Consider the following 22,494-nt stretch of genomic DNA (forward strand, 5'->3'; position numbering starts at 1 on the left):
TCTCAACTATTAGGAAACATCTTTAACTAAAAATCATGATAATCTTTGAAGGCCACCTCCGAAATTCATTATGAATACGAAATATTTGTCAAACTGGTTGATTCCGTTGCTTCTGAGATAATTAAGTACCGGTATCCATATTCCAACGGAATTTGCTCTGACTCAAATAAAACTAGCCATCATTATAGTCTATATAAATTTAGTATGAATATACTTGTTCATAAATGTTCATTGACTCGAGCGTCAGGAACGATTGTTCATAATCTAACTGCCTTACAAATAAATTGTTACACATTATTGTGGTCACACAAATGAAAATTTTAATATATCATACTCTCTATAATGTTGCGCTAGTGTCTTATGTCTGAGTTTCTGATAGCCTGAGTCGTGAAGGAAGATGCTCTCCATGATAAGTGGAATTACCAAATCAAAATTTTTAGTTCATGAAAATATTAGATATAACGTTTTTGAATAAATTGTTATAACGTATAATGTGTAGTAAATTGACGATTTTATGGAAGAATATGCATCTGAGTTTCTGTAATGCTAAAAAACGAAAAATAATGCTCCCTAAAATATATTTTTATACGATTTAGTATCGTGTGTAATATATTTTTTGTTGCTAATAAAAATGAAGTATTGTCTAGCCGTGTATTATGAGTGTCATCTAAAGTTCCAGTGACACAAACGAGAAATGGATACATTGGAAGATTGTATGATTTCTTCACCATTGCCATGTGCGCATTTGGTCATTTCTGATCAATCCCAAATGGATTTTTATTCCATGATACTATCCTCTGGGCAAACGCACACATCTAACATGTCTAATCGATTATTTTTGAAAGTGATAGAAGATAAAGAGATGGACAAAATGAATAATAAAGCAGTAAATTGGTTGAATATGGAAATTAACGAACCAACGTGTATTATATGTTGCAGAGATTGGCAGTCTTACAAGTTAGAACTTAAAGGAAGCCAAGAATCTGTATCTGATTCATCATTAGTTAATGTAATACCTAACTCGGATGCATCGGAAGATAAGACAACTCAAAATGAGGAAAAGGTGGAAATTAAAATAAATAAATCTTTTATAATGAAGGGTACTCTTAAAAATCTGGAAACTTTGATAAAGGAAGACATAGAAAATTGCCTATCAATATATAAAGAATCTAATTTCAGAAAGATGGTTCCATGTAAATTTTTATTCTTGGTCTTGCTTAACGAAAATTTAAAAAACCCAAACAAGGCCATAGCGGGGCTGAAAAACTTGAATCCAAATGAGGTTGCAGCAATATGTGTAACATGTGGATTGTCAGATATAACCATTAAACTCTCAAAAGTCGAACAACTTATGTATGAAATTAGTTTATCTTACTATGAAAAGAAAGTACATAAGTTATCTAAGGTATCAGTTGGTATTAAAAATAGAATACAAACAAATCCTAATGAAACGGATGAAATATACTTTGCCGCTACAAACTTTAAGATGGGATTCTTTTCCGAGTTTTTGTCTAATAGCAAAGATGCCCTTAATAAGTACACTACATGTTGGAATAGTATTAAAAACATGAACAAGGATACGAATATAATTGACAAGGCAACTATCGCTTTTTATGTATCACTGCGCATGTTACACGGACATTTTACAAATTCAAACGTAATATCTGCTCTCGCACTTTCTTTTGAGATATTTGAATATATGAAAGATCTTCTATACATAAAAAACAAGGGTTTATATTACAACATAATGTATTTGACAAACTATGTAATAGCTAGCAAATTCGAGGAATTAAGTAACTCGGATGATAAAAATTACACGAGTCTCATGCAACATGCTGCTAACTATTACAAATGGACTCTACAATTCCTTATTCAACTCCGAAAAGTTGTGAAAACGCTAATTGTTTCTAATAGGGGACATTTTATCCCACATAGATTCGGACAAATTTTTTTTTATGAAGATATGGATTTTGGTAACCTCTACTCTGAAACTTCGAATGAAGAATCTTTAAACTATGGTAATACTCTTGATATAAACGCTTCAGAAGTGTTCTTACTAGAAGAAACAGAGAGATTAATAGGAAAATTATTAAAATGTTTCTCAAACTTTATATGGAAAAATTCACTCTTGCAGATATACAGTCTCATCGGCGACTCACTATTTCTCTCTTACAAATACAAAGAAGCATTAAATATTTATCTTAGTGTCTTTAGTAATATAATGAATCCAGAGATTTTAGAAACAGATGATATATTGAAAGAATATAAGCAATTATCAGCTAATATGACAAATTCCGAGCATAGTAAAGGACGTTCTGAACTTGAATATATATATTATGTAAATGCGCTGATCATTAGTGAATGCTGCTATAACAGAAGTTGGATAGCACTATGTCTTACTCTCATCTCCAAAATAGTTGTTTCTTTGAGTATAATACTTTCTGAACGCACTAAAATACCCTCAATTATCTATGATATGGCAGATATTGACGGTGATATTGATTGGTACAAAACAGAAAATGATAGTCTGAATGTTTATGAAACAATTTTCATCAAAAGTGTAATAACTTTAATTTCATTAAAATCCGATTCTAGTGAATTGATAGAATATTTGCACAAAATTAGTCTCACGATTTTGAATAACAATATAAAATCATTCGTAATACTGAGTAAGACGCACCGGTCTCAATATACTTATGCATACTGTAAATCGGAGGAATGCATTGATATTTTGATAAATTTCCGTCTGGATTTTCCCTGTGAAGTAATAACTAATGAGGGACTTATTGACACAACGCTCGGCGCAATTACGTTTCACATAACTGAATACTCAAGTTTTGATGACATTGTCGTAGTCCATGCAAATTCTAATGAAACACACAGAAAAGAGGTTACATTGCCTAGAAACAAAAGTATTATTTTATCCCTAACATATCCATCTTCATATTCTAAGAATGATTTCAAAATTTTTGGATTAACATTTAACTGGAAAATAAACGAAATTATCATTTTTTGCATAGTAGCACCCATAAGTCTTTATAATGGAAGTATAATTTACTCAAAAGGTAGAATTATGGGCGGTGATAGTCGTGATAATATTAAACTCGGCTTGATAAGCAGTTCTAGCTGCGTTCCAACGCACCCTAATATTATATCAAAACGCAATTATTTAAATCAAAGTAATTATATCACGGAACTAACAGTGAAGTTATTAGAAATGAACAGTGTGAACTCTGGACTTGCGAAACTAGTTCTAGGTAATGCAAATAATTTCATCTTTAAAAATAGCATAAGGATGAAAGTAGTTGTAGACACAGTTGTCAGAGGATCTATGGCTCCAATAACCTTTGTATTCAGCTATGATAAAATCCTTAAATACATGTTTTCGGATCTGAAATTTTTTGTTGAAACAGATAGCAATGTTGATATATGCGCATTGACAGATTTTTGTAATAGTTCCAACATATACAAATTATGCAAGTCTAGAATAATTGAATTTGTAATGGATAATTTTATAGAATACTCAAAATTGATGCCAGGAACATGTAAATTTACAGACAATGAGTTTTCATCGGGATCTGTATTCTCTGTATCCGTGGAAGATAATATAAAACACTTTTTTTTTAAGGATAGTAAACAAGAACAATCTATAGTTTGTATATTTGGCCTAATAAAAATACCAACATCTGGGAACAGCGATATAAATTTCACTTTTTGTTGTCAGGAAAATAATGGTACGAACTCACCCAATGAAAAAATAACTATTGCAAAAGAACGTGTTAGTATATTGGTCCATGAACCCCTAAATGTTTCTCTAACGGTAAACAATATCTATGATAATGAAAGTGGGAAAGAGCTAAAGTCATTTTCCATCGATCTTGTTAACAACGCATTCATAAAATATGAAATTCTCAGTGTAAAATTATTAAGTGGAAGTGTTATTATTTCTGAAAATACTGATCTATTCGGATTTGAACAAGCCATTGATTCAAACCAGAGACAACAACTTGTTTACATCAAATCAACAGATAGGAACATTGACAAGCAGTTTAGAGTGGAAGTCATATCATCAATAATCTGCAACTATGCGCATCCTTTTGACTATTTTAAAGAACACTGCAACATCATAACAAACGAAAGTTACGAGTGTGAAGATGTGTATGTCCATGACATAGAAGTATATATTAAACACAACAGTGTATCCACCTTAGGGGACACATTTTATATGACAACAATAATAGAAAACAACTCAAACGAAATGCAGGTATGTGAAACTTTCAACAGTAACAGCTACCATGACAGGAATTACAAATAACATTGGGAGAAGACAAAGAGTCTAAGCGTGGAAATAATGGTGAAGCATTCTTATTAACAGGATCTAGACTTCTGGAAGTTGTTATAGAGCCCAAAATATCAGAGATACTAAAATGGGAGATGACGCCAACAAGGTACTTCGTTCAACATGATATAAATCTTCTTTAGGTGTAGCTACCAAAAACTTCCTGCGATTCATGTTCGTAGGAAGCAAAATCCACAAGTACACAATATTGAGATAGTGAAACAATCGCATACCTTCGTTCTGCCTAACAATCCGAAATCAACCACATAACGATAAGAGATTGTTTTTTCACTCTTATCAACGTTGTTGGAAACTTTATATCTACTTTAATGTTGTACTATTCTATCTAGCAATTTGAAGTTGTCAGGAGTACCTCCAGAGAGGGGTGCCAAGTGCCATCTGAGTCGGTTGTTTAAGCTGTTTTATTCTTGCTATTGTGAGTAGTATTGGGGACCTTAACACATAAAGTCCATAATTAACCGTCCCACACAGTATTAGAACTATATAAATGACCTGGAAGGCGCGAGGACCCCTCGAAGGGGTGCACCAAGTGCAATGTTAATGCTAAATAACGAAAAAGTGCAATGACTAGCTCAGTTAGTTTGCTCAATTTAATAATAGGTTTAATTGCTAACTTTTAAAAAACGGATTTAAAGTTGGTTGGTAGGTTACACATCTGATCTTCTAGCCAGCCTAAACAACGTTGTTTACGATAATCTAACGTAATAGATGCTATACTTAGTAAAACAAATTAAAATTAAGCTGATTTAAAATAATATAATAAGTAACAATGGTGTTCTTTTCAAAAAAGAATGGAATCTATAGTTCTAGGTTGACGTTGCACGTATATAGCATTGCGCTGCAGGCTATGATCGGTGTAAAGATGCTATTATCGTCACCAAACAAGACTGATTTGAGTTTGATTTTTAATGTACGCTCTGTGCAGGATGTCTATAAACTGGGTTTTGATTTATTGCAGTATGGAGGAGTTGCTCATATATTGCTGTCGTTGATAACTCTAGTTGGTGTTATCTGTACTTACTTTATCACTAGCGTCTTTAAGCTTCCAATGATTATAATTTCAATGATTCAAGGTTCATACTGTAGTACAACGGCATTGGTATGTGTTTATCTATTACAACGTGGTTATTCATCAGTGAATAAACTTGTTGACTATCTTGCTAAGACTGGTAGTTATTTGGGATTTGATCTTACAAGCACCAGTCTCCTCATTGATAAAAGAGAGGATTTATTTGTAATTGGGCTGCTTGCTATCATGGCATCATCCATGTATAGTAGAGCTCAATTGATTCAGGGTACAGATTCTGCTCCTGCAACAATGGTCATGGCGCCGAGTTTAACCATAGGTTTGGCAATTGCTTTTGCTCTTATAGCACCCTGTAGAGATTATAGGATTGTGATTTTGGGTGGTATATGGCTTCTAATTTGTATTGCAGGTGAAGTTATAACAACTTTGACTAGTTGTAGGTGTTTTAAATTTTTAGACATCACAATGATATTTGTGTATGGCTCAATGTTTGTTTTCTCGCTGATAACCATTATTCACTGTACCAAGATTTATACAAATGGGAGGTTGGATTATTCTTCATACGTCGCTTTGCTTAAAGGACAGGTCAATGACTATGTGGGAACATATGTTGGTGATTATGTTCATCAGAATGTGGAAAATTATGTGAATTATGATTTAATCAGGGGGTACTTTGACAGTCTTACTACAAATCACACGAACGAGCAAATTAACTTCTATATGGGCAATGGTGATTTCTTAATTGTGGTCATTATGCTCGCAACGGTAAATCTATTCTTCAGTTTTATTGCTACCTTGTACACTCTCTTCCACTTTTTTGACTTTCACAGCGATGAAACCCCTAGAGAGGCAGATGACAAAAAATTTTGCGTCGTAATTAACCAAAAATAATTCACATGTAATATACCCTTAATTCATAATTTTTAAATTATGGTGTTATAGCTAGATTTGCGGTGTGTGTTAGTTTTAATGTTCTTCCATGGTACCATCTAATGAAGATGCGCCTGAACCTGTGTTTACATTTGGTAAACACAGAGGACGCACTTTTCTTGACGTATATAACAACGACGTGAATTACGTAAATTGGATGAAGTCATTATCGGATCCCTCAGATAAAGTCTTAGAATTTTGCAATTTCATAGCTAACTATGAAACAGGTATTAAAGTAACCAATTCAAATTGCGAAGGTCAGTCATTTGATTCCGATACTACATTTAATTCGCCTAATGTGCCTTCTCTGGACCATGCGATAAAACCTTATTCTTCTAACACACATACTCCAAAACGCAGCCTATCTGATTTAAAAAATCAAGAAAATTACAAGGAAACGCTTTGTATGTCTAGTGAAAAGGTAGGATCCCTCAATAAGAGGCAAAAATACTCAACGATGCCTACATCAAATGATTCCTCTATTCAGCAATTTTCCCCCAGCGAATTTAATTCGCCATCTTTACAGGATATTTTCAATTCTTTGGAATCTAAAAATGAAAGCTGTGTGACTACGCAAACCCCTGGAGATACTACACACTTCTTAGAATTTGAAGGAGTTATTGCTCTGGTGCTCTACTCTGAATCGGAATTCTACATAAGTTACTGCAAATCGATTAACGCGAATTATACCAGGTGGAGCTATTACGTACCACCTCAATTGTATGAGCACCTAAATAAACTATGTCTTACCACAACTCAGAGACTAATAGCAAAGGACAAATGTACAACATATAAAGCTTCAGACTATAATTTGGTGCTAAAATCTTTGCGTAATGTCATACGTGACAAAAGTCAAATAGAAACTATACCAAATTTTATTTTAAGAACATTTCCTTCATTTTCATCATACGCCAAAGACTCTAAGTTACCTCAAAAAACGATGGAAACGCTCTTCGATAATCAGAGTCCATACACAAAAAGAAATGCTCCAAATCTTTCTAGCCTGATTGGAGAAGAACTTTACAGAGAGCTTAAACCATTCCAACATGAAGGTGTAGAATTTGGTATAAGAAAAAATGGTAGAGTATTAATAGGGGATGAAATGGGTCTAGGAAAAACACTACAAGCACTTGCAATATCGGCATTTTATTCAATCGACTGGCCAATGATGATCGTTTGTCCATCATCACTCAGATTTCAATGGCGTGATCAGTGTATACGTTGGTTACCACACTTAGTGGACCATGGTGATATATTCCTTGTAAAAAACGGAAGAAATGATATTCCCTTACATGCAAAAGTTGTTATAATTTCTTATGATTTATTAACCAAAAATGAGAGATTTAGACATAATTATAGAGTTATTGTGATAGATGAGTCACACTATCTTAAAAATCGTCTAGCAAAGAGAACAAAGCAAATTGTGCCACTAATTAGAATGGCTAAACGTGCGATTTTACTCTCAGGTACACCCGCATTAAATCTTCCTTCCGAATTATATGAACAAATTTCGTGTATAATACCTGAATTTTCATCATATAACAATTTTGTTGAACGTTATTGTGAGAAGAAAAAGAATTGGTATACAAATAAAATGGAATATGTCGGATCAAAGCATACACACGAGCTTCACCTATTTCTAGTTAAAACGGTCATGATACGTCGATTGAAAGAAAATGTTTTGCATGAACTTCCACCGAAAATACGCTCTAAAATACCGATTGAACTTCCCCCAAGCTTTCTAAAATCTTGTAAGGCCGCTCTAAGTCCATTGGAAACAAGAATACTCTCTGATAAGGATTCTGACAATTTCGAAGAAGAGTTCAAAAGCTTTCAAGATATTTTCAGAATGACTGGTGAAGCAAAATGCAAGGGAGTTTGTCAATATATTGAGCATTTGATAGATACAAATATCAAATTTTTAATATTTGCGCATCATATGATCGTTATGGATTCTATAGAAGACAAACTCAAAGAAAAAGGTGCGAACTATATACGCATAGATGGTTCAACAAGTCTTGACAAAAGAGAAGCCTATGTAAATCTATTTCAGACCGATAAACACTGTAAAATTGCACTGCTATCACTATCCGCATGCGGAGTGGGCCTCAATCTCACTGCATCATCAACGGTGGTCTTCGCCGAATTATTCTGGGTCCCAGGTCAAATGATTCAGGCGGAAGATAGGGCGCACAGACTAGGAACAAAACATACAAGCATAAACATTCATTACCTAATCGCCGAAAATTCGGTAGAAGAAACAGTTTGGAAAGTTATAAATCGCAAATGGGAAACAATAACATCTACACTTAATGGTCAAATATCAAATCTTATCCTTTCCAAGGATGACAAAAAAAACATACCACAGAACCAACACTCTATCACAAAAATGTTCAACTTATAATTGTATATTTCGCTTTAACTATTTTTTAGTTTTTTAAATGGTGGTAACCTCTCGAATACAAACTGTCGAGGTAATTTGTCCAATATGTTATCAAACGATAGATTATTTGGATCAATATCCAATCTCCTAAGCATCATTAAAAACCTGCGATTCTTTTTCAAATTTTCCAGTCTCCTTTTAGAATCAATAATCTTTTTATCTTCTGTGCGATTGTCTTTTGGAGGTACATAATTAGTTATTCCCTCGGGGTAATACGTGTAATTCGTTTTCTCTTGCTTCTTCCCCTTGCTTCTAAGTATGGCTGCAAGCTCTTCTTCGTCTCTTGGATTATTTCCTGATCCATCTAAATACTTGAGCTCATTTGGTGAAAGAAACCTTCTAGCAAAACGTGCAAGTTGTTTAATACCTTTTTTAGATTTAAGCAAATATTTCAACATTCTAGCGGAATCTTCGCTGGAATCCTCATCTAAATCATCAAAACCAAAATCAAAAGTCTCCAAAGAACCCTCAGTTTTAGTGCAGTCCTCAGATGTATTTGATGCATCAATAATTTGTTCTGATGCTATTGAACATACATCAGACGACATATTTGCTTCTTTCAACGAATCTCGCATTTTCAAATAGTTTGGCATATATGAGAACTTAGAATCATCAGAAACAGCCTCACCCTGTTGTGATTTTTCTGTAGTTTCTTTAATGCCCTGTAGTATAGAAGCTATCCCATAACATTCATATTCAGAAGGGACTTTTTCTTCATAACTGTTCTTTACTGTAGTGGGAAACTCCTTTTTGATTAAAAGATCCACTTTAGACAATTTATCTTCATAACCTTGTAAGTCTTTTTCTAAAACATTACAAAGTTTATGAAAATTAATTCGCTCAAATTTGGATTTCTTTTTCTCTAATACATTGAAATCATCCGTGTAATTCGTATCAATAGAACCATCGTACGCAGAATATGACGAATTTTTAGTGTCTCTATTGTCTTTGGTAAATCCATGATCACTATCAAAGGATGTGTTATCATAGCCAACACTTCGGGAATCATTCTTACTTCCAAGCAAATCACCTTGAGTGATGATTGGTTTCACAAAACCTTGATTGTCATCCCCTTCAGTTTCTAGAACGTCCAAAGGTACATCAGACACGGAATCAGAATATGCAAGGCTACCACCCAGATTATTTGACATTATTTCCTCCAATTTTGAAGGATCGGAAAGAACCAAACGCCTAGCTCTCTCTGTCCAATCAGATACGTCTTCACCAAAAAGTGCGGAAGCACCCTTAATAGCTGATTTTTCATCATCAAAAAGTTTCCTTGAATGGGCGAAAGGATTTGGAATCTTAGTTTCTCTCAAAATCTCCGCAAATTCTTTATATTCTGGATCTCCTGTACTTTCTAACTCTGAAATAATCTTGGAAAGACGTTCATTACGCTCCTTTATACGGGTACTATCATCAATTGGTACCTCCAAAATATCATCAATGAGAATTTCATCGTTAGACTCATTCGGAATGGTACTCAATTCACTTGGTGGAGCCCTAAATGCCGTCCAAAGATATTCTATAAGTTCATGGCGATCTTTAGATAGATCATTATCTGGAATACCCAACTCTGAAGCAAAATTAAAATTTTCTCCTTGTACATCCCGCAAAGCTGATGTTAATTCATCTGTTACAGCATTAAAATATGAATCTGTATCAGTTATATTGAAAGGAGTGTAAACCTTACTGCTCCATACACATGAGTCAGCATACTTATAGATACTTCTTTCGAATGGCTTTGGCTCAATAGAAACTTCATTCAAATCAGCTATTTCATAACCTAGTTTATTAAATCTCTCTTTATCACGCCGTAATTTTTCCTTGGTAGATGTGTCCTGAAATAGTTGCTCCTGTTGTTTTTCCAGTTCTTTTTTTTTTCTAAGGTTCTCTAAATACAATATATATTCTGTAGTATGATTACGATGTCCACCTATTTCTGATAACAAGGAATCATATCCACCAATCTGTTTCATCTTTTCCAGTTCATCTACTCTAAGTTCATTCATAAAATCACGTTTAGCACACTTTAAATAAGCAGCTTGGTGCCCAAGTGTTTCATCCCCCGTGACAAGGCGTTTATTTAATTCTTCTTGCAGGGAGTTTTCAGAGACTTGGATTCTGTTTTTTATAAAATCGATCCCTTTAATATACAATATCGGTACCCTTGTGCCAATCTTAAGGTGAAGCCTTTCCTCCCCAGTAAACTTTTTGGAAAGTTTTCTATCACTATTGTGTAAAAAGGCATCAACTGTAGCTCCAATATCAACGTAAAACCCAAGGGGCGACCTTCTAGTTACGCGACCTGTAACTTGTTCTTCAATCTTGAATGAATGCAAAGGTCTTCTGCCAGGCAATGAAATATCTGATAATGGACGTAATGATAAACGAATAGTAGGTCTTTGCGAATTGACAGCTTTTATATAAACTGAAATTATATCACCAGGAGTAAGGTCCATATCCGCTCTATTAATCCAGGAATTACTCATATCTCTAGCGTGCAAAACGCCGTAACAAACAGATCCGATATCAACAAGTGCATAAGTTGGAAAAACCATGTATACTCTCCCCTTTACCACTTCACCTATGGTATAAAAGTCTGGATTCAGGCGCTTGTAGTTCTTGGAGATTCTAAAATTCTGAAAAAATCGTTAATATAGGTTGTATAACTATAGACTATATAAATCAAATTTACCTCTTCTCGGTTTTTACTATGGTTATCAGGATCTTCATTTAATAGGTCCATATCGTGATTTACCATAGCCTTCACTAGCCTTTTGCTCAAATTATGAAGCATTATTGGATGTTTTTCCGGAGATTTTTCCACTGCTTCATATCCTATCCTATCTACTAGCTCATCATCAAACATGGAATTTCTCAACTGAGTCTTGTTTCTGTATATCTCAGATCCAAGCAAAGAGCACGAGAAAATATAGGAAAAACGGGTGGGAAAATTACCTAAAATAATACAGTGTATGAATATAAACCCCTTAAAAATAGAAAATAGTGTTATCATCAGGAGATACAAATTCATGTTTGCAAATTATAATCCCATCATAGGTCGATCAATTAAATGAATTACTCCATTGTGACAGCGCATGTTCCAACGAAGTATCTTAGAGCCATTAATATGCGTTAGATCTGTTCCCCTAGAAATTTCTCCTATGTTCTCAATCACCAGCTTGCTATTTGTTAAGCTTAACAAGTGTTCAGGTGCTTTACGCTCTTTGTTATATAACAACCAAGGTTGCGTAGAAGATCCTGTTATATCACGATGTAACCATAGGTCCAATGTAAAATGCGATCTTATAAAATCGACTAAAAAGTCGTTGCCCTTTCGCTCAATCTGCTTAATTATTTGTTTCATACCGTTATCAACTGGTATGAACCCTGTAAAAGGTCCTGGTAAGGATAATTCGTGAGATATGGCATATCCTAAATAGCATATTCTCTAGTCAACGTGCCGTACCTGAGGTTGTTTCGGGATCTATTAGAGCTGAGAAGATATTTGTGAATGGGTGAGTTCTACATAATGATAGCACAGTACGGCACACGTTACGATGCTCGGAAAACCAATAAACTTTGTGATTTACTACTTCAGGGTCTTTTGTCGTCCCTCTTACTTTTTTCAAGCCTCCAAACGTGGACCTCCAATTTCTGTGAGAACTCAAATGCATATCAAGACAAAGAAAATATCATCTGGAGTCTAACAAAATACGACATAGGACAGATGGGGAAGGCGATGTGCAAAACGAAAAGACCATGTCAACGAACAAGAAAAATAGTAGTTAATTATTAGTGTCAAACAGATTACTATGCGATATAACGCGATGTCCGTACTGCCCTTGCTAGCAATATCCATAGGAATACCCTCGATCTCGTACTGAACTATATTAGAAGGCGCTCAATATGATCTTTAGCTTCAACTATTTGTTGGTTCAAGGGTGACCCTTCGCGGCTAGTTATTGCGCAGGATATAACCGGGCGAGAGACACCGCAAGCCCTTCCCAACGCCACCTTGCTTCGTACAAAAATGTATGGTACGTTCTGAGACGGTAAAATATAAGTATATCATATAAATATGTTACCTTGTCTTCACAAACGAGTGGCAGATGTAATATAATTTCCAACGGTTCCGCGTCAGCGGCCAAAACAACAACTTCAGCCAAACCACGATTCAGTGCCTTAGTAGCTATAAGTAAATTGTTAAAAATTAACTTTATAAGTTACCTTCATTAGCTCCCTTCTTCAATTGCTTGTAATTTCCCGCCTGTTGTATAAGATCCAGGAGAATGCCGTTCATTTCTTCCGTAGCCAATGGAAAGGCCTTAGAGGCGTTTTCATCATTTGCTGACATTTTATGTAAATTTTAAATTAACGTAACAAATTTGATAATGAGAAAATCAAACAGCAAAAAAAATATAGAAGGCTATACGGAACACAAGATCATAGACTATTAAGTATTTTTATGGCGATCTGTGAAATAATGACTGTTTTACAAGTCATAAACATGACATTTGACGCTGCACAACCCTTACCTAAAGCAAAATTTTAGATAGCAGGTGAGTGAATGTCCTGGGGCCCATTCGTAGGCCTATGAAATGTAGCCATGTAAGTGCGAATAGACAAGCCCGTATTTTCGATTTGTTTATATTGTTGTTATATGTATTGGAATTGCGACATATCAGAAGAGGTATTGTGACGTAGATGCTTTTTGTTCTTTTTTCCCTTGTCTCTGGATACTACTATACGAATCCATGTTTTTGAGGACAAATCGCTGCTTATACAAAATATAACCGCTGATCGCATGAATAGTCCTGATTTCGTGGCTCTTAGATATTGCAACAAAATATGATCACTCCAAAATATATCAAACAAAACACTGGGAACTTCTTATTCACCTCAGAATCCGTAAATGAGGGTCACCCAGATAAAATTTGTGATCAAATATCTGATGCTGTACTCGATGCATGCTTAGAACAGGTACTTTTGTTTATGTCTAAAACACCTTGCTCAGGATTCTGAAAGCAAGGTCGCCTGTGAAGTATGTGCCACCAAGGACTGTGTCATGGTTTTTGGGGAAATAACTACCAGAGCGAATATAGATTATCAGAATGTAGTCAGGGATGTGATCAATAATATTGGATATACATCCGAAGAATATGGTAAGTGTATCCCCAATTAGACACTATTTTCAGGATTGGACTACAAGTCCGTTCAAGTGATTGTTAAGTTAAAACAACAATCACATGAAATAGCTCAGGCAGTTCATGTGGGAAAAACCATTGATCAAATAGGCGCAGGTGATCAAGGTATAATGTTTGGATATGCCACTGATGAAACACCTGAATTAATGCCATTATCGCACGCTTTAGCCACTAAGTTAGGGGAACGCCTCTCTTTCGTACGTAAATCTAAGTTATTGCCATACTTGAGACCCGATGGAAAGACCCAAATTACTGTTGAATACTCCCAGGATGCAAGCGGTCACTTGGAGCCCAAAAGAGTACATACCGTACTAATTTCTACACAGCATGACCCAGGAGTTAGTTTTCCATTCATTGTTTCTATGTTCCATTTCTAGTATTTTTCTGTTGATCTGCATTTGAAAACACCCTATTCATTTCTATGTAGGTTTCTCGGGAACAACTCCAAAAGGATTTAATGGAACATGTAGTAAGCAAGGTTATATCGCCTCACTTTTTGGATGAGAATACAGACTATCTTTTGAATCCCTCAGGAACCTTTGTGCATGGTGGTCCCGCGTGTGATGCAGGTTTAACTGGCAGAAAAATTATTGTAGACACCTACGGAGGCTGGGGAGCACACGGTGGTGGATGTTTCTCCGGGAAAGATTGTACAAAAGTCGATCGTTCTGGAGCCTATTACGCGAGATGGGTTGCAAAATCTCTAGTTCATAATGGTTTCTGCAAACGCGCACTTGTGCAAGTATCCTATTCGATTGGATTAGTGCATCCAATTTCTTTGCACGTAAATTCATACGGGACTTGTGTCTTGGGATATACGGAAAGAGATTTGGAAAAGATTGTTGTTAGAAACTTCGACTTTAGAGTGGGCTACGTCATAGAACAGTTGGAACTTAAAAGACCGATCTTCCGCAAGACCAGTACATACGGGCACTTTGGAAAGAGTGACCCAGATTTCCTTTGGGAGATACCAAAAGATCTCTCTCATGAAAAATTCCGTTGACCATATTTTAGATCCACTTGTTTTCTGCTGCCTTTCTCTATGGGGACTGAAATCTTCAGGGCAGAAGCGGAAAGTTTAGTTTCTAAATCCTTATTTTCATGGGTAGTGCAATTATTCTCATTATAGGTTATGTAGTTTTATGTGTTGTTGTGTCTAGGTTCAGGGTTTCTGTGGAATCCCTGAGTTTGCTGTGTTCAGGGAAAGGACTTAAAGATCCAGGTTCATTGTTCATTTATATCCATATTAATCTGGATTCTCAGGTTTTATTACTTCTAAACTAAGATATCAGAAGTATAAGAATCTTAACTTTATGATGGGAGCTAAAAATTTTACAAAACAACAAATCAAGGACTATGTCTACACATTTTTTGAGAAGTACAAAGAATTTGTAGATGAAGAGATAAGAATTTCCGTTGAAAATACTGCTTGTTGGGAATATCTTTTAAAATGTCTGGAATCACTGAGTAATGACGAAGTGTCCATCAATCCAAGGAATAATCTGGACAGATACAAAGCATTCACATACATATTTGACAGATACAAATTGTTTTATCAAGTTGTTTCACTTGTAGATCGTCTTAATGCAGGAAGTCTTTCAAATACCAAGCTTTTTGGGGTTCCAATCGCAATTAAAGATAATATCACAATTAAAGACGTCCATTTTGCAGATGGTATCTTCCATTCTTATAATATGATTGATATAGGATCTAAAAGCCTGGAAGATTATTCACCAGCATATGATGCGACTGTAGTTAAGTCCTTGATTGAGGCGGGGCTCATTATAATAGGAAAGACGAAATTGGATGAATTCGGGGTCGGGTCACTTACTGATGGTGTAATAAATCCACACGGAGAAAAATACATCGTAGGTGGATCATCTGGTGGATCTTCGGCTGTTGTTGGTGGGAGAATCGTGACGTGTGCATTGGGAACGGATACAGGTGGCTCTGTCAGATTACCCAGCTCATATTGTGGATGTTATGGTTATAGACCATCTTATGGCTTAATTAGTAGATTCGGTTTGAGCGAACTTTCCGGTATGTTTGATACCGTAGGTATAGTTGGTGATTCCGTTTACCAAACTGCGCTTTTATCGCATGCATTGGTTTGTCATGATATTAAAGATATGAACAGTTCATACAGTTGCAGTAAGGTTCAGAAAAAAATTCATAACTTTTTACTAAATTGTAAAGAAACTTCTAACCTTCACAGACCACTGCGAGATGTAAAACTCGCTACATTCGATTTGGAGGAGTTATACAGTTCTGGGTATATAGATGAGGACAATAAAAAAAATATGCAAAATGTCCAAAAGATACTGACAGAACTGGGTGCGGAAATCGTAAAGGTAGATATTGCGCGATTGGAAGCGTGCGCCTCTATTTACCATCTTTATGTAGCTAAGCAGCTTACAACAAATTTGAAGAGATTTAGAAATCCTCTACATAACAAGAGTCATTCATTAGAAACAACATCTGTTGTTTCTAAATTCCACGAAAAAACGATCAGGAGATTAAATTTAGGAAATGCAATAGTGGAAAATGAAGTATATATCGAAAATCTTCTTGGAGAGGAGAGAGAAAATTTGATAAACTGGGTTGAAAGAAATAAGCTTTTCGACGAAATAGAATTCTTAATAACACCTGTCTCTGTAAACGCTCTCCCAGTAAAAGAGGAAAATGTTAGTCTTATAAAATCCGAACTGTATACAACTATAGCGCCAATATTGGGGCTATGTTCTATAACAATACCAAGTGACCTAAAAACTCCCCCTTTAAGCTTTCAGATAACGGCTGGATACATGCAGGATGATAAGCTATTTCGTGTGGCATCAGCATTCGAGAATTTTGTGAAAAAAAATGTCACACATTCCTGATGGATATTAGTATATAGACGTATAATTTTTAACAATGTAATATACATTATTTCCTATTGTCTGACCAGACAATATTATTCGTTGTAGAAGGTTATCTCGTTTGAGTATAATTGCAGTGCATATACGTTTATATAATATTTAGTTATGAGTGATTCTCAAGTAACTGGAGAGGTTTGCCTAATATGTAAGGTGTCGTCGTCTTATTAGGGTTTAGGGGTAACCATGTTGTATTTTACGGCCAAACACCAATAATGCGTTCCTTTTTCTATCCCAAGAATAATTAAAATGTATGATTCATGGGCGTAAATTTAGCATTACAGTAAAATGGAAAATGAAAAGGCAGGGAGCTTTCACAGCAAGAAAGTTGAGCAGGAAAAGTCAAAATTTGACTGCAACATATGTTTTGACGATGTTAGAGAACCTGTAGTAACGCGTTGTGGCCATTTATTTTGCTGGAAATGCTTGCTGGCGTGGATAAATCGCAATAATAATCAATGTCCTATTTGTCAAGCGGGTATATCACGTGAAAATGTCATACCTCTCTATGGACATGGTCAAGAAGCTTCCGATCCGAGGTACTGTCCCAAAAACATCCGCAATACCATTTATAGAAACAAACCAGAGGAACCAAGACCCAAAGCGGAACGTCCATCGTCCCGAAGTAGAGAATCATCCGTAAGTATAGATAAAATTATGAATCTTGACGATTTAGATGTTTGGGAACTATGATAGCAGAATTTCTGTGTCAATAGGCGGATTCCCTCTCTCATTTCTGTTTCCCTTTGGATTTAGTCTCACTACAGGCTCAGCTGGACATAGCTACTTTAATTTCACCCGTCCAGAAAACACATCAAATATGACGGAGGGTTTGTCTAGCTAGCATCTTTTTCTATTCATGATTTTATAGAGCAGCGAAGGGTACACATGAATTCCATGTTTCTCATGGTTACAGGGTTTTTGGTGATAGCATATATACTTCTTTGTGTATGATATATACCGCCATAAAAAGTTGGCAAATGTGATTGAGTATTAAAATCTGGCCCTGCGATCAAACAGGTACTGAAACGGTTTGCAACACTGGGAACAAATTGAAACTTTGAATTCGCAATAGTTTTTAAAATAATCATAATTTGTATTTCTGATTCATGTACGTTCCTGCCGAATTTTGGTCAGTATACTTTGGTCTTAGTTTGTGAGGCGTGCAATAGGTGATTTTAAGTGTCTACAGTGGCGAGTTTATAATAGTCGTACTATGCAATAACAAAAGGATGTCTGTCGAAGGAACAAGCAACGTAGAAAGGACGTTTGCTGCCTATTCAGTTAGTTAATATATATTACTAGATTAAAATGATAAAGGGTGGGAAAAATTCCGTACAGACAGCATCTATAAATGAGCTAGTGCGCGAATTGGTAGGTTTATTCTCAATTGTCCAGTGTGTGCAATATTTACTAATAAACGTGATAGGGTTACGCACCTTCGATAAAAGAACTAGATGAATTTGCAAAAAGCGTCGGCGATCAGTGCGATTTAAGTACCCTTAAGACCTTTTTAGATAAAATAGATCATACAGAAGATACACATAATAATTTTATGGAACTTTTCAGATTTTATGATCCAGAGGTAATTTTTGTTTACATCTTATATTATGGCAGAAAACTGGAAAGGTTAGCAAAAAACTTTTGCAAAGGATTCTCACAAACGTTGGGGAAACACTTGATGATGACGAAATAAAAAGATTTTTTGGTACACTATCTACTGATGATGACGACGAAATTGTATATGAAGATTTGATTAATAAGTAAGTAATAAGCATAACTTCAAATTTTATAAATTTTCAGATTATTGCTCAAGTAATTTTTAAACCGTAAATTTCTTGAAAAGGTGTCCATCCATTTCTCACTCATCGTCAAACCCAAAATCAATTGCATCACCTCCTACAAATCCATAATCATGTGCTTCTCCTTCTATCAGTACACCCTCAAAACCATGATTTGATGAATCACCTGTACTCTCTTCAGAAACTCTTTGGTTATCTTTTCCGGAATCTCTTGTAACAGGTTTTTCTGGTGTATCCTTAGGTAGTTCCTGTAAATTCGAATCACTTTCGTCTTCGCTTTGATTCTTTTCCACGTGTTCTTGATCTTTTATGCTACTTTCTTCCGATCTAACTTCTTCGGGATCTTGCTTTTCGGAATCCAAATGTGGCTCAGGGTGTTTCACAGTATCTTCATGCACTGCCTTTTCTTTATGAACAGCCGGTGTTTCCACAGTACTTTTCTGTTGTTTAGCTGTACGGAATTCGTCCTCTGTCTTTCTAACAACAGATGCTCTATTCTCATTTTTTTCTTTTGGTTTTTCTTTTGCATCATCGGTTTTTCTTGATCTAAAAACAACAGCCTTCTTTAGTATCTTCTCCTCCAAACTCGAAAAATGTTCTCCTGAACTTTTCTTCGGTGTAGGTCTATAAGATACAATATCTCTGCCTGTTTTTACTGAACACCAGATGACAAGACCTGCAATAAGGACAATGTGCAAGTAAGACACAATTGCGGGCTTCCTTAAATTGTATAGTATTTGCATTGTACTCTATATAGTCAAAAGTAGAAGTGTCAACTTTTAGAAGGTAAGCTGTTTAGCAGTATAAAAATTTACCAGTCGTAACACTTAAATCTGTATTCGATTTATAGAAACGAACTAATAACCTAGTATCTAAAAACACTACCGTAAAATTATTTGGTATATATGTAGAACTAAACTTCAGTAAGCATAAATTTTATATTACGGAAATTTTGTTTTTAATATATCCAGTAATATTTATATTTTTCAACTAACTAGAGGCTCTAAGGATCTATTTGCATTTTACCTAAACTAACATGCGGGGAAGATTCAAAGCTGTCTACTCTCAAAAAGATGGAAAGAGTTATTTGCAAATGGGTTCTCAAAAATATTAAATCCAACATCCACATATTAGATCAAGGTATCTTTATTCATATTTCAGCTACTGTGCCACTCTCGCTATGAGTTTTGTGGAATATATGAATGAGACAGAGACAAATCTAGGGGGAATGAGGTTACATGTACACAAAATTCCAACTTATTTAGATATGATGGCGTATGATTAATACGAGTTGTAAACCCAAAAGTGTATATGACCCAAAATGTGAGTGTAACGCGAATCTACACAATCGGAGAGAATAACTGATTTAACTGCATTATTCTGTATCTTAAAAAAATCCATTTCTTTAGTGTTTAAACGGGTTTTAAGTGATTTTGCAAGATTAAAAGTGCTTATAGATATGAGGTTTAGCATTTCGTGTACCAAATTCGTCTGTTTTTGATTGATGGAAGAGGAACTAGACGCATTGAGAGGCTGTTCATTATGAACATTACCACCTTCCAAGCACTTTATTTTCAGATATATCCAATTTTCAAATGCGATGTAATCGTGTATAATCCATCGGAACGCGTCAGTTTTGCCAAGATCATAAAAAAAACGCAAGTTTGATTTTTCAGTAGAGTATAGTGAGATGTTCAAGAGTTTGTGCAGCTTAATGTTGTTATGAAGGAGCTTACTAGAGCTAATATATTGATATTTAAGAGACATTGGTGGTGTAATGGTATACAACAAATTATACAACGAACTTATCTTTGTTGCAACAAGTGGATCTGATGTTGCGCTAGGCACATTATCTGATTGTTTTTGCGACTCTAACCAATCTAGTAGTGTTATCGGCGATGCATTAAATTTTGTCCTAGAAAATTTTAACTTTGTTGTTGTAAATTTTTTGGAAATATCCATTCTGGAGATGTTACGCTTAATTCTTTTGGCAGAGTTTTTCTCAACATCTAAAGATACCTCAGATTTTACCACTATGGAGAATAAATTTAACAAACTCTTATTGCTCCATAGCCCGCACAAACCATACCAGGAATCAGATTCTTCCCTTTTTCCATGAACAAGCTCCTTATATAGTGATATGCATAATTTTATTTCCGTAATCCAGTCCTCACTGCTGTTTAGCTCAATTTTTCGCAGCCACAAATGATAAATTAAACATTTGAACCTAATATAGTGTATCAAGTATTTGTCTCTTCTCATTAAATGTGGTGAAATATACTCATTATCTAAAAGACGCTTGGAAAACGTACGAAGGTAGAAAGGATATGGATTTGTATTTATAGTACGTTTAGCGGCAGTTTTTGCGCAGCCCAAATGCTTTGATAGTGATAATTGTCCATCAAAACCGGGTTTATTATTGTAATATACGAGTTCTTTGGATGAAAGGATTGGGATATAAGAGCTTACTCTCAAGCAATCTCTCAAATCTGTTGAATTTGAAAATTTAGATACCAGTACAGGTTTGAAACGGCAAAACCCAAGCCTAGAATATGCTAGAACAATAGTTCCTATTCTAGAGTTGATAAATTCATGGCAATTCTCTTGTAAATACTTGTTAAAAAACTTTGTGATCAATGAGTCTAACCTATGGTGAGTACCATGTATAAGGGCGTCATTAGACAATTCTTCGATCAAATTCATTAAGAATGGAAAATCGTTGAGTAATGACAATGACACTATAGATATGGATCCAGACGATGCTCCTGATAGTGGTGTAGTCATATTAACTATGTTAAGCTCGCTAAGTAAATTCAACACTCCTACATGGTAAGGTATCATAAATCCGCATGGAGAAAAGGAAAATCCTATGTCATGATCTGATCTGTCAGCATTCACTAATTTTTGTTTATGTACTAATCTACAGCTCTTCAATAGGGATTCTATGTCTTCAGCTTTTCCAGCAGTTTCCATAATTATTGCGCCTATATTAGTGTAGTGCGAAATTATTTCAGATATCAGGTCCTCACTCATATTCTCCTCCAAAAAATAATGATTTATATTGTTAGAACATTTCTTCAAAGCTGAATATAAATTTAAATCATCAGGATTTTGTAGAATCCGATTTACTATGTCTATCAATGACATATACAAATTATATACACTAACATCATCAATATGTATATGTTTTCTATCTCCATAAGGTGGAGAATATACTAGTCTAAAATCGCAGTCAAATAAAGTAGTTAGAGCAGAATTACCCGGTTTATTGTTCGTACATCCGTTAATAGAGCCATCTATATATTCATACTTCAACTTCAAGAGATATGATATGCTATGTCTCAACAAATAATTATATTCAATGTCATTTGCACTATTTATTTTACCGGAATATCCTTTGTCATCCATGAACCTATAAACCTTGTCTAAATCATAGTAATTTAGAATATCTTCAGGTAGAGCAGGTGTCTTTACATCATCCAAACAAACATTGAAACTGTCAGATTTTTCCATTGTTTTTTTTTCACAAAATCTAACCGCTCTGCGCCCAATGGTTGCGAATTTTTCCAAACCTAAAATGAGCCTAGATATTGACATTAAGTTTTAATACTTTATACTACAACAAACTTAGATAGTTTACATCTTGTAAACTCAGCAAAAATCTTATTAGAACCTTGTATATAACAAAAGATCTGTTTGAACAACGTGCACAGAAACGAGTGCCTTATATAATAAGGATATACTACAACATTACTTCTAAAAAGTACTAAGTCCTTATTAACGCGTACTACAATATATCAGAGCATT

General features: G+C 35.0%; 12 protein-coding genes across 12 annotated transcripts, besides 1 other annotated feature; 7 read left to right on the forward strand and 5 right to left on the reverse strand.

Annotated features, from left to right (window-relative positions):
- Window positions 1-694: 694 nt before the first annotated feature.
- BEWA_011410 (hypothetical protein) lies at window positions 695-4,315 on the forward strand (the record flags this gene model as incomplete). The annotated part of the gene is made up of 1 exon (XM_004831332.1): window positions 695-4,315. One exon carries the CDS (start codon window positions 695-697, stop codon window positions 4,313-4,315), a length of 3,621 nt encoding a protein of 1,206 aa, XP_004831389.1.
- Window positions 1,068-1,095: a sequence feature (AT_rich).
- Window positions 4,316-4,947: 632 nt separating the features above from the next.
- Window positions 4,948-6,278, forward strand: BEWA_011420 (hypothetical protein; the record flags this gene model as incomplete). Its single annotated transcript, XM_004831333.1, has 1 exon — window positions 4,948-6,278. The coding sequence occupies exon 1, from the start codon at window positions 5,130-5,132 to the stop codon at window positions 6,276-6,278; it is 1,149 nt and encodes a 382-aa protein (XP_004831390.1). The 5' UTR covers window positions 4,948-5,129.
- Window positions 6,279-6,342: 64 nt separating this feature from the next.
- Window positions 6,343-8,721, forward strand: BEWA_011430 (helicase family member protein; the record flags this gene model as incomplete). The annotated part of the gene is made up of 1 exon (XM_004831334.1): window positions 6,343-8,721. Exon 1 carries the CDS (start codon window positions 6,367-6,369, stop codon window positions 8,719-8,721), a length of 2,355 nt encoding a protein of 784 aa, XP_004831391.1. The 5' UTR covers window positions 6,343-6,366.
- Window positions 8,722-8,735: 14 nt separating this feature from the next.
- On the reverse strand, window positions 8,736-11,632 carry BEWA_011440 (S1 RNA binding domain-containing protein; the record flags this gene model as incomplete). The annotated part of the gene is made up of 2 exons (XM_004831335.1): window positions 8,736-11,402; window positions 11,459-11,632. 2 exons carry the CDS (start codon window positions 11,630-11,632, stop codon window positions 8,736-8,738), a joined length of 2,841 nt encoding a protein of 946 aa, XP_004831392.1.
- Window positions 11,633-11,806: 174 nt separating this feature from the next.
- On the reverse strand, window positions 11,807-12,440 carry BEWA_011450 (hypothetical protein; the record flags this gene model as incomplete). The annotated part of the gene is made up of 2 exons (XM_004831336.1): window positions 11,807-12,198; window positions 12,233-12,440. 2 exons carry the CDS (start codon window positions 12,438-12,440, stop codon window positions 11,807-11,809), a joined length of 600 nt encoding a protein of 199 aa, XP_004831393.1.
- A 97-nt stretch (window positions 12,441-12,537) lies between these two features.
- On the reverse strand, window positions 12,538-13,282 carry BEWA_011460 (hypothetical protein). The gene is made up of 3 exons (XM_004831337.1): window positions 12,994-13,282; window positions 12,852-12,955; window positions 12,538-12,810 (listed from the first exon to the last, which is right to left on the reverse strand). Exons 1-3 carry the CDS (start codon window positions 13,118-13,120, stop codon window positions 12,652-12,654), a joined length of 390 nt encoding a protein of 129 aa, XP_004831394.1. The 5' UTR covers window positions 13,121-13,282; the 3' UTR covers window positions 12,538-12,651.
- Window positions 13,283-13,381: 99 nt separating this feature from the next.
- BEWA_011470 (S-adenosylmethionine synthetase, putative) lies at window positions 13,382-14,973 on the forward strand (the record flags this gene model as incomplete). The annotated part of the gene is made up of 4 exons (XM_004831338.1): window positions 13,382-13,746; window positions 13,781-13,928; window positions 13,962-14,308; window positions 14,398-14,973. Exons 1-4 carry the CDS (start codon window positions 13,615-13,617, stop codon window positions 14,971-14,973), a joined length of 1,203 nt encoding a protein of 400 aa, XP_004831395.1. The 5' UTR covers window positions 13,382-13,614.
- Window positions 14,974-15,286: 313 nt separating this feature from the next.
- BEWA_011480 (glutamyl-tRNA Gln amidotransferase, A subunit, putative) lies at window positions 15,287-16,849 on the forward strand (the record flags this gene model as incomplete). Its single annotated transcript, XM_004831339.1, has 1 exon — window positions 15,287-16,849. The coding sequence occupies one exon, from the start codon at window positions 15,287-15,289 to the stop codon at window positions 16,847-16,849; it is 1,563 nt and encodes a 520-aa protein (XP_004831396.1).
- A 222-nt stretch (window positions 16,850-17,071) lies between these two features.
- BEWA_011490 (zinc finger, C3HC4 type RING finger domain-containing protein) lies at window positions 17,072-17,993 on the forward strand. The gene is made up of 4 exons (XM_004831340.1): window positions 17,072-17,424; window positions 17,461-17,524; window positions 17,562-17,715; window positions 17,757-17,993. The coding sequence occupies exons 1-4, from the start codon at window positions 17,174-17,176 to the stop codon at window positions 17,837-17,839; spliced, it is 552 nt and encodes a 183-aa protein (XP_004831397.1). The 5' UTR covers window positions 17,072-17,173; the 3' UTR covers window positions 17,840-17,993.
- A 124-nt stretch (window positions 17,994-18,117) lies between these two features.
- BEWA_011500 (hypothetical protein) lies at window positions 18,118-18,652 on the forward strand (the record flags this gene model as incomplete). The annotated part of the gene is made up of 4 exons (XM_004831341.1): window positions 18,118-18,168; window positions 18,191-18,259; window positions 18,315-18,470; window positions 18,503-18,652. 4 exons carry the CDS (start codon window positions 18,118-18,120, stop codon window positions 18,650-18,652), a joined length of 426 nt encoding a protein of 141 aa, XP_004831398.1.
- Window positions 18,653-18,746: 94 nt separating this feature from the next.
- On the reverse strand, window positions 18,747-19,430 carry BEWA_011510 (hypothetical protein; the record flags this gene model as incomplete). Its single annotated transcript, XM_004831342.1, has 1 exon — window positions 18,747-19,430. The coding sequence occupies one exon, from the start codon at window positions 19,428-19,430 to the stop codon at window positions 18,747-18,749; it is 684 nt and encodes a 227-aa protein (XP_004831399.1).
- A 504-nt stretch (window positions 19,431-19,934) lies between these two features.
- BEWA_011520 (hypothetical protein) lies at window positions 19,935-22,284 on the reverse strand (the record flags this gene model as incomplete). The annotated part of the gene is made up of 1 exon (XM_004831343.1): window positions 19,935-22,284. The coding sequence occupies one exon, from the start codon at window positions 22,282-22,284 to the stop codon at window positions 19,969-19,971; it is 2,316 nt and encodes a 771-aa protein (XP_004831400.1). The 3' UTR covers window positions 19,935-19,968.
- Between the last annotated feature and the right edge of the window lie 210 nt (window positions 22,285-22,494).

The sequence above is a fragment of the Theileria equi genome, chromosome 3, assembly GCF_000342415.1.
Source record: "Theileria equi strain WA chromosome 3, complete sequence".
Classification (NCBI taxonomy): Eukaryota; Apicomplexa; class Aconoidasida; order Piroplasmida; family Theileriidae; genus Theileria; species Theileria equi.